The following is a 16,211-nucleotide window of genomic DNA, read 5'->3' as shown; positions in this document are numbered from 1 at the left end:
AAGTGGGAAAATGGAGGACTGGGAAGCTTTTAAAGAATAACAGAGGATTACTAAGAAGGAAATACGCAGAGGAAAAATGAGGTACGAAGGTAAACTGGCCAAAAATATAAAGGAGGATAGTAAAAGCTTTTTTAGGTATGTGAAAGGGAAAAAAATGGCTAAGACTAAAATTGGGCCCTTGAAGACAAACAGGGGAATATATTACGGGGAACAAAGAAATGGCAGAAGAGTTGAATTGGTACTTCAGATCTGTGTTCACTGGGGAAGATGTGAAAGGGAAAAAAATGGCTAAGACTAAAATTGGGCCCTTGAAGACAAACAGGGGAATATATTACGGGGAACAAAGAAATGGCAGAAGAGTTGAATTGGTACTTCAGATCTGTGTTCACTGGGGAAGACACAAGCAATCTCCCTGAGGTAACAGTGGCTGAAGGACCTGCACTTAAGGGAATTTATATTTGCCAGGTATTAGTGTTGGAGAGACTGTTAGGTCTGAAGGCTGATAAGTCCCTGGGGCCTGATGGTCTACATCCCAGGGTACTGAAGGAGGTGGCTCTAGAAATCATGGATTGCATTTTCCAGAGTTCGATAGATTCAGGATCAGTTCCTGCGGATTGGAGGGTGGCTAATATTGTACCACTTTTTGAGAAAGCAGGAAATTATAGATCAGTTCGTCTGAACTCAGTGGTGGGAAAGATGCTGGAGTCTATTATAAAGGATGAAATTATGACACATCTGGATAGCAGTAACAGGATAGGTCAGAGTCAGCATGGATTTATGAAGGGGAAATCATGCTTGACTAATCTTCTGGAATTGTTTGAGGATGTAACTCTGAAGATGGACAAAGGAGATCCAGTAGATGTAGTGTACCTGGACTTTCAGAAAGCTTTTGATAAAGTCCGTCAAAGGAGGTTAGTGAGCAAAATTAGGGCACGTGGTATTGGGGGCAAAGTACTGACTTGGATTGAAAATTGGTTGGCTGACAGGAAACAAAGAGTAGTGATAAATGGCTCCCTTTTCGAATGGCAGGCAGTGACCAGTGGGATACCACAAGGATCAGTGCTGGGACTGCAGCTTTTTACAATATATATTAATGATTATAGAAGATGGTATTAATAGTATCATTAGCAAATTTGCTGATGATCCAAAGCTGGGTGGCAGGGTGATATGTGCGGAGGATGTTAGGAGATTACAGGGTGACCTGGACAAGTTAGGTGAGTGGTCAGATGCATGGCAGATGCAGTTTAATGTGGATAAATGTATGGTTATCCACTTTGATGGCAAGAACAGGAAGGCTGATTACTACCTAAATGGAATCAATTTAGGTAAAGGGGAAGTACAAAGAGATCTGCGTGTTCTTGTACATCAGTCAATGAAGGCAAGCATGCAGGTACAGCAGGGAGTGAAGAAAGCTAATAGCATGCTGGCCTTCATAACAAGAGGGATTGAGTATAGAAGCAAAGAGGTTCTTCTGCAGCTGTACAGGGCCCTGGTGAGACCGCACCTGGAATATTGTGTGCAGTTCTGGTCTCCAAATTTGAAGAAAGACATTATGGCTATTGAAGGAGTGCAGCGTACGTGCACGAGGTCAATTCCTGGAATGGCGGGACTATGTTATGTTGAAAGATTTGAGCGACTGGGCTTGTATACCCTTGAGTTTAGAAGACTGAGAGGGAATTGATTGAGATGTATAAGATTATTACTGGACTGGACACTCTGGAGGCAGGAAACACATTTCCGCTGATGGGTGAGTCCCAAACCAGAGGACACAGCTTAAAAATACGGGGTAGACCATTTAGGACAGAGATGAGGAGAAACTTCTTCACCCAGAGAGTGGTGGCTGTGTGGAATGCTCTGCCCCAGAGGGCAATGGAGGCCCAGTCTCTGGATTCATTTAAGAAAGAGTTGGATAGAGCTCTCAAGGATAGTGGAATCAAGGGTTATGGAGATAAGGCAGGAACAGGATACTGATTGAGGATGACCGGCCATGATCATAATGAATGGTGGTGCAGGCTCGAAGGGCAGAATGGCCTACTCCTGCACCTATTGTCTATTGAAACAGACTCTTCGGTCCAACCCATCCATGCCGACCAGATATCCCAACCCAATCTAGTCCCACCTGCCAGCATCCGGCCCTTATCCCTCCAAACCCTTCCTATTCATATACCTATCCAAATGCCTCTTAAATGTTGCAATTGTACCAGCCTCCACCACTTCCTCTGGCAGCTCATTCTGTACATGCCCCCCCCCCCCCCCCCCCTTTGTGTGGCAAAAGGTGCCCCTTGGGTGTCTCATATCTTTCCCCTGTCCCTCTAAACCTATGCCCTCTAGTTCTGGACTCCCTGACCCCAGGGAAAAGACTTTGTCTATTTATCCTATCCATGCCCCTCATAATTTTGTAAACCTCTATAAAGTCCAAGGAAAACAGCCTGTTCAGCATCTTGTTTATAGCTCAATTCCTCCAACCCTGGCAACATCTTTGTAAATTTCACGCAAATGGTAATGACCACCCAGCTCCACTACTTGGTTTCTAGATTAAGGATCAAGTCAAAATGGTGCTCAGCTAATTGTATGATTTTAGGATTGGATCTTTGATCATTTTCACCAACTCAATATTGGGAAGCTACTGTCTTCAGTCTTTGCCATTACCTCTACCCATCTCCAACTAATCTTAAGATGAGCTAGATATTTGCCTTCAAAAAAATTATCCTTTGCCATTCGTTGCTGATTTGCTTTGGAATATGAGAAGCCAGTACGTCATATCTGAAGCTTTTTGCATGTAGGGGGAGGGGAATTTTGTGGGTGGCGCAAGAGGAATTGCCAATATGTGCTCTCTTACTCCAGCTTCCTGCCCTACTATGTTAGTCACATAAGATCCACTCCTATCAACTGAATTTATGCACAATAAGAATGAATAACCACTTTGCCAGGCCAACTATATAATTTTGTTTTCCATTGAAATTTTAAAATAGTTGTGAAATATTCCTGGAGTGAGCATGATGTAACTTTGTCTACTTCAATTTGATAGAAGTAACGTGGTTGTAATAATTTTTGTTGCATTAAGTCTGTAAGCAGTTAATTTTTTTCCCCAGCAATGCTGGTAACTTAATAATAACTACTGAGCATAGATGGCCTTCGGCATAATTGATCTAATTTCTGCGTATCTTGATGCAAAGATGTTTTCTGATGTTTTCTGATGTTTTCTGATGTTTTCTGATGTTTTCTGATGTTTTCTGATGTTTTCTGTTGCCAGATTGACAAAAAGGCAATGCACAAAGTAGGAATGGTACAGAGAGTCCGTAATGAGGTGGAGATTCACTGTCAGTTGAAGCATCCTTCTATATTGGAGGTAAAGCTACTTTTCAGATAAGTGAAAGACCTAGTTTACCTGTTAAAATACTTTGACGATGGTTCTTGTTTTCTTTCAGCTTTACAACTATTTTGAAGATGACAATTATGTCTATTTAGTCTTGGAAATGTGTCATAATGGAGAGATGAGCAGATATCTGAAGAACAGGAAAGCTACATTTTCTGAAGATGAAGGTAACAGCCATCTGAAAACATTTTAAGAGGGCAATATAATACATGAAGATCTCCATTTTAAAACAGAAATTGGAATGATTCGTTGTTTGAATCCTTAGAATCTGGAAAAGTCATAGCTGATTGGAAAATTGCAAATGTAACACCTCCATTAAAAAGGGAATGAACAGGAGGGAAGAAAGTAACTGTAGATCAGTTTGCTTAATTTCTTGTGTTTGGAAAATATCCGAGTCTATTATTCAGGATGTATTAGAAGACTGACTGACTGATTGACAGAAATACGTACGATCAAGCAGAGCCATAAATAGGAATTCACTCCTGAAAAATGTATTAAAATTCTTTTGAGATAACCAGCAAGATAGATAAATGGGGAGCAATGAATATAAGATATTTGAATGTTCAGAAGGTATTTGATCAGACACCACATATGAGGCTACTTAAGAGTCCATGGTGTTGGAGGTAGTATATTGTGTGGCTAGATGATTGGCTAATTAATAGATGCCAATAAGACTTGGAATGGAGAGGATGTTTCAGGATGGCAACCTATAACTCGTAGCGTAGCAAAAGAATCCGTACTGGGCCACAATTAATTACAATGTATTAATGACTAGGTGCTGTGTTTTGGGAAAGCAAATCTTAGCTGGACTTAATGGTAAGGTCCGAGGGAGTGTTGCTGAACAAAGAGACCTTGGAGTGCAGGTTCATAGCTCCTTGAAAGTGGAATCGCAGGTAGATAGGATAGTGAAGACTGTGTTTGGTATGCTTTTCTTTACTGGTCAGAGTATTGAGTACAGGAGTTGGGTGGTCATATTGCAGCTGTACAGGATATTGGTTAGGCCACTGTTGGAATATTGTGTGCAAACCTGGTCTCCTTTCTATCAGAAAGATGTTGAGAAACTTGAGGGTTCAGAAAAGATTTACAAGAATGTTGCCAGGGTTGGAGAATTTGAGCTATAGGGAGAGGCTGAGTAGGCTGGGGCTGTTTTCCGTGGAGCCTCAGAGGCTGAGGAGTGACCTTTATAGAGGTTTATAAAATCATGAGGGGCATGGATAGGGTAATAGGCAAAGTCTTTCTTTCTTTCTTTCTTTCTTTCTTTACCCTGAGGTCAGGGAGTCCAGAACTAGAGGGCATAGGTTTAGGGTGAGAGGGGAAAGATATGAGAGATGGGAGGAGCAACATTATGACACAGAAGGTGATACGTACATGGAATGAGCTGCCAGAGGAATTGGTGGAGGCTGGTACCATTTATAACATTCCAAAGACATCTGGGTGGGTATATGAATAGGAAGAATTTAAAGGGATTTAGGCCAAGTGCTGGCAAATGGGACTAGAGTAGGTTGGGATGTCTGGTCCACGTGGACGAATGGACCAAAGGGTCTGTTTCCGTGCTGTACATCTGTGACTCTGTGATTTGGATGAGGGGAGTGCCTTCTTTTTTTGTGCAAGTGGTGAAGATTAGAGACTACAGAAGGATAAAGACAGGTAATGAGTTATGTGAAAAGACCTCAAATGAAATATAATGTAAGAAAATGTAATGTTACACTCTTTTTGGCAGGAAGAAAGAGGGACTAAATATTACTTAAATGGAGAAAGACTGCAAGAAGCATATGGAATGTTGCCCTTTATTTCAAAGGGAGTGGAATATAAAATTGGGGAAATCTTGCAAAAACTGTAAGAGGTACCAGTCTGACAACAGCTCAAATGCTATGAGCAGTTTTGGTTCCTTGTATCTAAGGAATGATAGACTAGCATTGGGGGCAGTCCAACAGAGGTTCATCAGGGCTGATGCTTGGTATGGAAGGACTATTCTTACAAGAAGTTGTGTAGGTTGGGCTTGTACTTGATAGAGTTTAGAAGAATGAGAAACATCTTATTGAAACATGCAAGATTCTTTGGACTTGGCAGGGTAAATCTGTAAAGGTTGTTTCTCCCTTGTGGGAGAATTGGGACTAGAGGGCATAATCTCAAAATAAGGTGTTGCTCAATTAAAATTGATTAGGCTGAATGTCTTCTCTGGGGCGGTCAATCTATGGGATTCTTTACTGCAAAAGGCTGTGAAGGCTATGCTAGAGATCTTCAAGGCTGAAATAGATTTTTAATTAGCAAGTGAGTTTATGATTAGAGGGAGAAGGCAGGAAAATAGAGTTAAGATGAAGCACACCAGTGATGAAGGAAGGGGATAGAAGTAACTTGAGTATTTTCTCAATAAGCTAACTGATATAATCCTGTGTGCATTTTATTTGTTTGAACAGCTCGACACTTCATGCATCATATTGTTACTGGAATGCTCTACCTCCACTCGCATGGTATACTGCATCGGGACCTCACCCTTTCCAACCTCCTCCTTACAAGCGATATGAACATAAAGATTGCTGATTTTGGATTGGCAACACAACTGAAAATGCCAAATGAAAAACATTTTACTATGTGTGGGACCCCCAATTACATTGCACCAGAGATTGCAACCCACAGTGCTCACGGTCTTGAATCTGATGTCTGGTCTCTTGGTTGCATGTTTTATACCTTTCTGGTGGGAAAGCCACCATTTGATACTGACACAGTTAAACATACACTTAATAAGGTGATGCTAGCAGATTATAAAATGCCAACATTTATCTCTAATGAGGCTCAAGATCTCATTTACCAACTGCTTCGAAAAAATCCAGAAGACCGTATCAGTCTTTCTAGTGTATTAGATCATTCATTCATGTTAAAATGCCCTTCATCCAGAAGTAAAAGTTCAGAAACTGTGGAGGATTCAATGGATAGTGGGCATGCCACGATTTCAACAGGATATACCATAGGAACAGGATCTTCTGGTGCAAGTACAATGGGACACTTGCAACTAAAGACTAAACAAGTTATAGGACAGTTTCTTCCCAACAAAATGGCAGTCATCACCTCTCACAATAGACTGAATAGTTCATCCATGGAAGGCAGCGCAGTCTTTAGTGACAAAAGTATACAAAACTCTGAAATTATCCGAGCTGACAGAGGAAGAATTGTACAAATTGCAGAGGAAGAACGACCTCACTCTCGTTGGCTTCGTAGGGCACACTCCACTGATAGATCTGGTACCTTTCAAAGTCAGATTACAGAAAAGCCCGGTAGTACTTTGGAGCGATGTCACTCTGTTGATGCTCTGACTATTTCTGCCAGACCTGGAATGTACAGTCCTGCAAATCTGTATGGAGATGATTATATAGATAATCAGCAAGTCAATAAAGACAGTTCAGATATTGATGGCTCACATGATAAATCCACCATATCGCCACCTGTCAAGCAGGCAGCAAAGTAAGTACAAGTATTTTGTATTTCTTCAAAATGGTATGTCTTCTGTTATAAACTAAATGTAGCTGCTGTAGGATGCAAGATGGTGAAAACTTGAATAGAATTGATAGCAAATTATTTTTGTAATAACTGTCCTAAGATTTGTGCTTTATTAACAATTCAGCTGCTGACCTTTTTAAAAGGAAAATAAGATTTAAATTATTTGGTTATTAAACTGAAAATGAGGATTGGAAACTCTTGGGATATGTACGCAATTATAACACTGGTGCTGGTAGGATTAAGCCTAAGCTCCAGGTGACTATGAAAGACAGTAGCTATGAAGTAAGACAGTTACAAGGTATAGTTGCAGTGAATCAGGGTATAGCTGAGCACCCGACTTGATAAAAGAAGGTAGAGAGCCCTGCAGACAAAATCTTAGAGTAAACTCTGCATAATTATCTTTTCTTCAGATGGTAATTTGTCAAGAAGCATTTTGCAAGCACATTATCTTGTCTCAATCTGTGGCAAAATAATGTATTGATTTCTTGATATGTTTATTCAAAAAAAAACTATCGTGAAATTTAAGATCACACTTGGGATTTTCGCAGTTATCACTCTAATCTCTTAATTGTTAAAGTGCAGAAGAAGGACATCTGACTTATCATGACTGCAGGCATGCTGTGAGCATTTTTAGTTAGTGCTGATCTCTTGCCTTTTCCACTGCACATTTGTTTCTGTAAAAGTTTATCTATGAAATTAAAAGTTGCTTTCTTCAATTTTTGCACTTGAACTTTAAGTTAATTAAAACCATAAGAAATAGGAGTGGAAGTAAGGCTATTCGGCCCATCGAGTCCACTCCGCCATTCAATCATGGCTGATGGGCATTTCAATGCCACTTGCCCATACTCTCCCCGTGTCCCTTAAATTCTTAATCTCACTAGGAATTATCAATCTCTGCCTTGGAGACATTTAATGTCCTGGCTTCCACTGCACTCCATAGCAATGAATTCCACAGGCCAACTACTCTCTGGCTGAAGAAATGTCTCCCCATTTCCATTCTAAATTGGCCCCCTCTAATTCTAAGGCTGTGCCCACGGGTCTTAGTATCCCTGCCTTTTGGAAACAATTTCCCAGCGTCCACTCTTTCTAAGCCATGAACTGCCTTGTAAGTTTCTATTAGATCACCCTCAATCTTCTAAACTCTAATGAATACAATTCCAGGATCCTCAGCAGTTCGCCATATGTCAGCTCAACATTTTGCTAATAATGCACTTGGTTTCCAAATTTTATTCACAGATCAAAAGTTGCTCAGGAGCCTGAGTCCAATGGGCCATTCTTGGAGCAGTTGTCTCAGATTGGCATGACGCATCGCTGGTTTGAAGATGGTCAGGCACATAATGGTATGCAACAAAATTTAGACACTTCAAAAATATTAAAACAATGGCATCTTCATGTTTTGCTTAAATTTTTGTACCATATTTGTGCGAGCCACCCCTTAAGATGAGATGATGGCTAAGGTACTGCCAGCATATTCTACTGCTAGTCCTACTTATGCTTTTGAAGAGACCAGTATCTGTTGTCTGTCTCTTTTTGAAGATGCTGGTGAGCTGCATTCATGACCCACTGTCATCCATCTGGTGCAGGTATAACCAGTGCTGCTGGGTGGGACTTCCAAGTATTTTAATCCCACTAGACAGAAGAAACGGTGATATCATTCCAAGCCACGATGGCGTAGGCTTGGGCTTAGATATGAATACAGTAGTATGCATCTGCTGCCACTGTCCTTCTTAGTGATAGAGGTGGTTGGGCGTAGCTGCTAATGAATGAGTCTTGATGAGTTGCAGCAATACGTCTTGCACTGCAGTGGTGCCAAAGAGTATGAATGTTTTTTATTAGTGAATGTGATACCAGTTAAACAGGCTGATTTGTTGCAAATGGTGTTGAGGTTTTTTGGAGCTGTCCTTATCCAGACAAGTGTAGAGTATATCATCACATCTCGAATATGGAAGTTAGGAGATCAGATACTGGCCACAACATTACCAACAGTTGTCCTGTTCTTTTAGCTGTCATATTTACATGGCTGGTCTAGTTCAGTACGTGGGCTTAAGGACCCATGCTGCCTTCCCTGACTTGGGGTAAAATGGCTGCCTTTTACCTCCTCGCATAAAATTGCATACAGGTTAGGGCTTCTCGTAATATAACCACTTGGCAGTGCAAAAGCGTTTGAGCACCATCGTCTTCTGAACATTTTTCAGTTCCTGTAGCAGTGTCTGATTTTCTGAAGAGCATCACCAAGGATATCTTTGGTAATGTAGATAAAATTTGGACCATATTTAGGCAAATGTTTGATTGCCAAGTTTTATTCTTTAATACATGAATCATTTTATCTCCTAGCTCCATTCAAAACCGTTATGGATGTTAGTGCCGAAAGCAGCACTCGTGGAAGTTTCCAATGTGGAAGAAAACAACAGGTTATGAAAGAAGTAATATCAGCAAGTACATGGGGAAAACATCCTCGCAACCAAGTGAAAAATGATAGTTTTTATCAAGAAAGCTGTTTCAAAGCACAGATGGGAATTTGGAAGTATGATGGAGTTCTTCGACCGCATTCTGCCAAAGCAGGTAATGGGCAAGCAGACGTTCCGTACAACTGTCGTCAAGTTTTGAAACCACAAGGCTTCATCCAACAGGAAAGAAAACCTTCTGAGAATCAGTCAAAGATGTTGCAAGAGTTGGTGTCACCACTGAGGGCCCACAGACTTAAACCGATCCGTCAGAAAACCAAAAATGCAGTGGTAAGAATTGCAGCTTCAAATTCTTCTTAACTGTATAAGTTTAAAACAAAAACGTCAGGATATTTCTTTTGATAAGTAAAAATTAATATTGGATAAGGGTACTGCTGCTTTTTAAAATACTATCCACGTGAGAGAATCCTCTCTATTGTTAACTGACCTTAAAGACAACCCATGTCACACAAATTGGTCCCTGCATCACTGAGCTAGACTGGGGAAACCTGAATTGATCTTTAGTTGGGTTCTTTTCAAAACTAAATATTGGAAACTTGTATTTTGGTGTGATCGAAGGAACATACATGCAGTATGTCCCATGCGGTTCATAAAGGTTCTATCACTACACCTTTTGGGTTATGTTTTCTTAGTTAGATGTTAGACTGTCAGAACACTTCTAATTAAAGATATTCAGAGTTGGTCACCTTCGTTTGCATTCGAGTGACTGTGTCTCAGGCAGTTTACTCATTTGTAACAGCTTGGATACTGAGCAGATTTGTGATCTGCAACCATACATTGTCTGATCAGTTTACAGACTTCTTTGATTTTTCTTTGAAGAAATGGTAATTTCAGGTGTTAGATCCAAATATCTTTTGCAGGTGGCACTGAGTTTAACAAATAAGGATTTAAATAAATGGTGCTGAAGTGCTCTTGCTCTAATCAAGTTTACAGTTTTAATAATTTTCATTGACCAGTCCATGACTTTACCTGCTATACTCACTGGTTGATTATTACATGCCACTATACAAAGGGAGGAAGCCAGGACCATTTGTCCAAAGAGCAACAAAGCCCTCGTTTATGTCGTGTGTGTGGCTGGTGCACCATCAGTTGTGATGGAAACTAGTTTCTTTATTGGAATGTTTTTCTTCACCGCATACTTTTTCAATTTGTTGTACACCACTGTGAAAGCACTGAGTGACATTCACTGGGTTGCTGCTTCTGTCATTTCTTCTTTTACTCAAAAGTCTCCTAATAATGAGTCAGCAGTCAGTTATTGCTGCTTTAACTGCTTTGCCATCTGAGAGTCGTTTCTTGTTTTACCAGAAGATGGCAAATGTGAAATGATATGATGTGCTGAGGAGTGGCAGATGGCGTTCAACCCTGCCAAGTGTGAGGTTGTCCATTTTGGAAAGACAAATAAGAATGTGGAATACAGGGTTAACGGTAGGGTTCTTAGTGAGGTGGAGGAACAGAGGGATCTTGGGGTCTATGTTCATAGATCTTTGAAAGTTGCCACTCAGGTGGATAGAGCTTGTAAGAAGGCCTATGGTGTATTATTCTAAATAAAACTTCTAACTTCTGTCTGTGCATACTGATCAACTCTAATGCGGTCTTCTGATCTATCTAACTTCACCCTCATCTAACATCTCTTCATCTCCCGCTCAGTCAGTCGCTCCCCTTTCTATCCTCTCTCAGTTGTCAGGGGTGGGTTCTTTACCCAGAGAGTGGTGGGGGCATGGAATGCGCTGCCTGTGGGAGTGGCAGAGTCAGAATCTTTGGTGACCTTTAAGCGGCAATTGGATAGGTACATGGATGGGTGCTTAAGCTAGGACAAATGTTCGGCACAACATCGTGGGCCGAAGGGCCTGTTCTGTGCTGTATTGTTCTATATTGTTCTATATTTCCAGGTGCAGGGCTTGACTTTCGCTTCTGGTTTAGAAAAAGATTTGACTGTTGAGCTTGTCAACTTCATTATATAAAGAATGCTGTTGAAGGGAAAAAGATCCTTGAATATTGTGCAATTTTGTGGTATTATCCAAATTCCCCTTTTGTTTTAACTTATTGATACACTTTGTCATATAAGGCAAAAACCCTTCCTTATTACAGTGAACAGAAATTTCCATTCCGTGTAAAAGTTGATACTTTTTTTGTTTTGGGTTATCCAGGGTCATCACTCACTTTTTAAAAATTCATTCATGGGATAAGGACGTCGCTGCTCAGCCAGCGTGCCCAGAGTGTGCTTAAGAACCCTGTAAGTCTGGAGTCCCATGTATACCAGACCGGGTAAGGATGGCAGTGTCCTTCCATAAAGGACATTATTTAGCCAGATGGGGTTTTTCCAGCAATTGGCAATTGTGCATTGGCCAATGAAGGCAAGAATGCCATATGCCTCCTTACATACCTTGGCCACCTGTGTTGCCACTTTTCAGGAACTGTGGACCTGCATGCTGCCATTTCTAGTGTAATTCACACCTAAATTTGATCCTCCAAAATGCATCTCTCTTGTGTCTTGACTAAATTCCATCCACCATTTCTATTCCCAAGTCGTCAATCTATTTATCCAGTTGTATCCTTTCACAATTGTCGGCACTATTACCGTCTCCACCAATCTTCGTGTCACCTGCACCCTTACTAAACAGACAACCCTCATTTTCCTCCAGATCACTTGTGTATACTACAAACAACAGAGCACCTAAGACTGTTCCCTGTGGAACACCACCAGGTCCTGGTCTCCAATCTGAGAAATACCCTTCCACCACTAGTCTGTCTTACATGACCTAGCCAGTTTTGTATCTATCTAGCCAGCCCACCCTGAATCCCATGTGATTTTAGTTTTTGCCCCAATCTGCCATGTTGGACAATACCAAATGCCTCACTAAAGTTCATACGTTACATCCACAGCCCTTCCCTCATCAATTATCTTTGAAGTTTTTTAAAGAGTTGGCAGATTCGTGAGACGTGATCTTCGCCATACAAAACCATGCTATCTGTTGCTAGCTAGTCCATTTTCTCCCAAATGTGCATATATCTTGTCTCTCAGTATCTTCTCTAAGAACACACTTCACCATCGACCTCAGGCTCACTGGCCTATAATTTCCTGAACAAAGAGCAAATAAAATTATACCACAGGAACAGGCCCTTTGCCCCTCCAAGCCTGTATCAATCCAGATCCTCCATCTAAACCTGTCACCTATTTTCTAAGGATCTATATTCCTCTGTTCCCTGCCCATTCATGTATCTGCCTGGATACATCTTAAATGACTCTATCATGCCTGCTTCTGCCACTTCTGGCAATGTATTCCAGGTACTCACCACCCTCTGTATAAAGAACTTTCTGCGCAGATCTCCCTTAAATCTTTCCCCTCTCGCCTTGAACCCGTGACCTGTACTAATTGAGTCCCAACTCTGGCAGAAAAAGGCTTCTTGCTATCCACTCTGTCTATTAGCTGTCATGATTTTATCGACCTCAATCAGGCCCCCACCCCCAACCTCAGTCTTTGCAATGAAAATAATCCTAATCTACTCAACCTCTCTTTGTAACTAGCCTGCATCCCTGTGGAACACACTGGTCACAGTTCTCCATTTTGAGAAGCTCCCTTCCACTACTGTTTCCTGTTGCCCAGCCAGTTCTTTATCCAATTAGTTAGTTCTTCCTGGACCCCATGGGACTTCGATTTCTCCATCAGCCTACCATGACGAACCTTATCAAATGCCTTACTGAAGTCCATGTATATCACATCTACAGCCCTTCCCTCATCAATCAACTTTGTCACTTCCTCAAAGAATTCTAAGTTGATAAGACATGACCTTCCCTCATAAAACATGTTACCTATCACAGATAAGCCTGTTTTCTTCCAACTGGGAATAGTTCCTATCTCTTGTATTTTTCTCCAATAGCTTCCCCACCACTTGATGACACTAAGCTCACTGGCCTATAATTACCTGGATTATCCCTGCTAATTGCCTCAAAGAAGGGGACAATGTTAGCAATTCTCCAGTCCTCTCGGACCTCATCCGTGTTCAAGAATGCTGCAATGACTTGTGTTAAGGCCCCAGCTATTTCCTCTCTTGCTTCCATCCCATCCAGACTTGGGGACTTGACCAACTTAATGTCTTTTAGAATACCCAACACTTCCTCCTTATGCTGACTTGACCAAGAGTAATCAAACGTCATCCCTAACCTCAACATCCGTCATGCCCCTCTCCTCGGTGAATACCAATGTAAAGTACTCTTCTCTGACTCCATGCATGACTTTTCCTCCTTTGTCCTTGAGTGGCCCAACCCTTTCTCTAGTTACTGTCTTGCACCTTTTATATATGAATGAAAGATATTTTGTGACCCTTTTTAGCCCTCTTTAATTCCTTGTTTCAGGTTGGTCCTACATGCCCAATATTTTTCCAAAGCTTTGTCTTTTCAGTCACCTAGACATCGTGAATGCTTCCTTTCTCCTCTTGGCTAGTCTCCATTTCCTCTGTCATCCACAATTCCCTAATCTTGCCATTTCTATCCCACATTTTCACAGGGACATGTCTGTAATCAACCTCTCTTTAAAAGCCTCCAACATATCAAATGTGGATTTACCTTCAAACAGCTGTTCTCAATCCACATTCCCCAGCTCCTGTCGAATTTTGGTATGGTTGGCCTTCCCCCAATTTAGCACTTTTCCATTAGGACCAGTCTTTATCCCTGAGTATTCTAAAACTTACGAAAATGTGATCACTATTTCCCAAAGTAATCCCCTACTGAAACTTAACCGCCTGGCTGGACTCATTCCCCAACATCGGGTCCTGTATGGCCCCTTCCTGAGATGGACTCTTTACATACTGCTCTAGAAAACCCTCCTGAATGCTCCTTACAAATTCTGCTCCATCTAGACCTCTGACTGGGATTCACAGTGCTAATGTCAGGAAAATTTAAAATTTCCTATCACCACCACCTTGTTGCTCTTACAGCTTTCAATGATCTGTTTACATATTAGTACTTTTATCTCACGCTCTGTTTTGAGGCCTGTAGTACAGCCCCAGCGTTGTTACCGCACCCTCTCTATTTCTGAGCTCTGTCTATATTGCCTCACTGCTTGAGTCCTCCATAGTGCCCTCCTTTATCACAGCTGTGATATCCTCTTTGACCAGTAATGCAACTCCTCCACCCCTCTATCCTGCCTGAAGCATTAATATCCTGGGATATTTAGTTGCCAATCATGCCCTTCCCTCAACCAAGTCTCAATAATAGCAATAACATCATACTCCCAGGTACTAATCCATGCCTTAAGTTCATCTGCCTTAGCTACCACACTTCTTGCATTAAACAGATGCACCTCAGCCCACCAATCCCTTCTTTTGTGTTTATCTGCTCCCGGTCTACTCTTTTTTTTTTCCCCTTAGTCATGCTGACTTCATGATCTAGTTCCTTACAGGCTTTAGTTACTACTTCACTGTCCACTAACCACCTCATTTGGTTCTCATCCCCCTGCCATGTTAGTTTAAACCCTCCCTAATAGGAAGCAACAACATCCCCAAGGACACTGGTTCTGGTCCAGCCCAGGTGTAGACTGTCCAATTTGTAATAGTCCCACCTCCCCCAGAACCGGTCCCCATGTCCCAAAAATCTGAACCCCTCCCTCCTGCACCTCTCAAGCCACGCATTCATTCTGCCTATTCTTTCATTTCTATTCTGACTAGCACATGGCACTGGTAACAATTCTGAGATTACTACCTCTGAGATCCTACTTTTTAACTTCGCTCCTAACTCTCTCAATTCTGGCCCTACACCACTGACTACTGGTGATGCCACTTTCAAGGCATTATGCACTTGCACCCATAGGACTTTCTATTTGACAACACCTCCTTGGGCCCTTCCATTAACTTTTGTAAGTCCTGCCCTAGTTTGTCTTCCCAAAATGTAACACCTCTCACTTATCTGACTGAAATTCCATCTGCCCCTCAGCCCATTGGTGCTATCATAGTCATAGAGATGTATAGCACAGAAACAGACCCATCAATCCAACTCGTCCATGCCAACCAGGTATCGTACACTAAGCTAGTCCCATTTGTCATCTTTTGGTCATAACCCTCTAAACCCTCCCTATTCATGTACCCATCCAGATGCTTTTTAAATGTTTATAATTGTATCAGCCTCTACCACTTCGTCTGGCAGCTCATTCCCTTCACACACACCCTCTGCATGAAAAAGTTGCCCCTATGGTTCCTTTTTAAATCTTTCCCCCAACTTGGAGAAAAGATCTTGGCTATCTGTGCCCCTTATCATTGTATAAACTTCTATAAGGTTATCTCTCAGCCTCCGAGACTCCAGGGAAAATATCCCTATTCAGCCTCTCCCTATAGCTCAAACCCTCCAATCCTGGCAACATCCTTAAATCTTTTCTGGACCTTTTCAAGTTTCACAACATGCTTTTTATAGCGGAGATCAGAATTGCATGTAGTATTCCAGAAGTGGCCTAACCAATGTCCATGATTTCCCAACCCCTATACTCATTACTCTGACTAATAATGACAAGCATACCAAACACTGCCTTCACTATTCTAACTACCTTTGACTCTCTTCTTTCAAGGAACCTGTACTCCAAGGTCCCTTTGTTCAGCAACACTCCCAGAACCTTACCATTAAGAGTATAAGTCCTGCTAAGATTTGTCTTTCCAAAATGCAGCACCTCACATTGATCTAAATTAAACTTTGTATGCCACTTTTTGGCCTATTGGCCCATCTGACCTAAATCTCTTTGTACTCAAGTGACCTACTTTGACCACTGCATCTCCACTTTTGGTGTGACCTACAAATTTACTAACTATATCTCCTATTTTCAAGTACAAATCATTTATGTAAATGACAAAAAGCAGTGGACTTAGCACCAATTCTTGTGACACACCACTGA

At 41.5% G+C, this 16,211-nt stretch overlaps 1 protein-coding gene across 2 annotated transcripts in view; it reads left to right on the top strand.

Annotated features, from left to right (window-relative positions):
* Nucleotides 1-16,211, top strand: part of plk4 (polo-like kinase 4 (Drosophila)) — a 68,031-nt gene that overhangs the window by 24,350 nt on the left and 27,470 nt on the right. For both annotated transcript variants that reach the window (XM_043674183.1, XM_043674182.1), the window contains exons 3-7: nucleotides 3,254-3,349; nucleotides 3,429-3,543; nucleotides 5,794-6,835; nucleotides 8,108-8,211; nucleotides 9,206-9,606. In XM_043674183.1, the coding sequence (XP_043530118.1) occupies nucleotides 3,254-3,349; nucleotides 3,429-3,543; nucleotides 5,794-6,835; nucleotides 8,108-8,211; nucleotides 9,206-9,606 (1,758 nt within the window). The remainder of the gene's footprint in view (nucleotides 1-3,253; nucleotides 3,350-3,428; nucleotides 3,544-5,793; nucleotides 6,836-8,107; nucleotides 8,212-9,205; nucleotides 9,607-16,211) is intronic.

This window comes from Chiloscyllium plagiosum, chromosome 32 (genome assembly GCF_004010195.1).
Source record: "Chiloscyllium plagiosum isolate BGI_BamShark_2017 chromosome 32, ASM401019v2, whole genome shotgun sequence".
In the NCBI taxonomy this organism is placed as follows: domain Eukaryota; kingdom Metazoa; phylum Chordata; class Chondrichthyes; order Orectolobiformes; family Hemiscylliidae; genus Chiloscyllium; species Chiloscyllium plagiosum.
The sequence above is the reverse complement of the archived record's forward strand: the minus strand, read 5'-3'. Positions and strand labels throughout refer to the sequence as shown.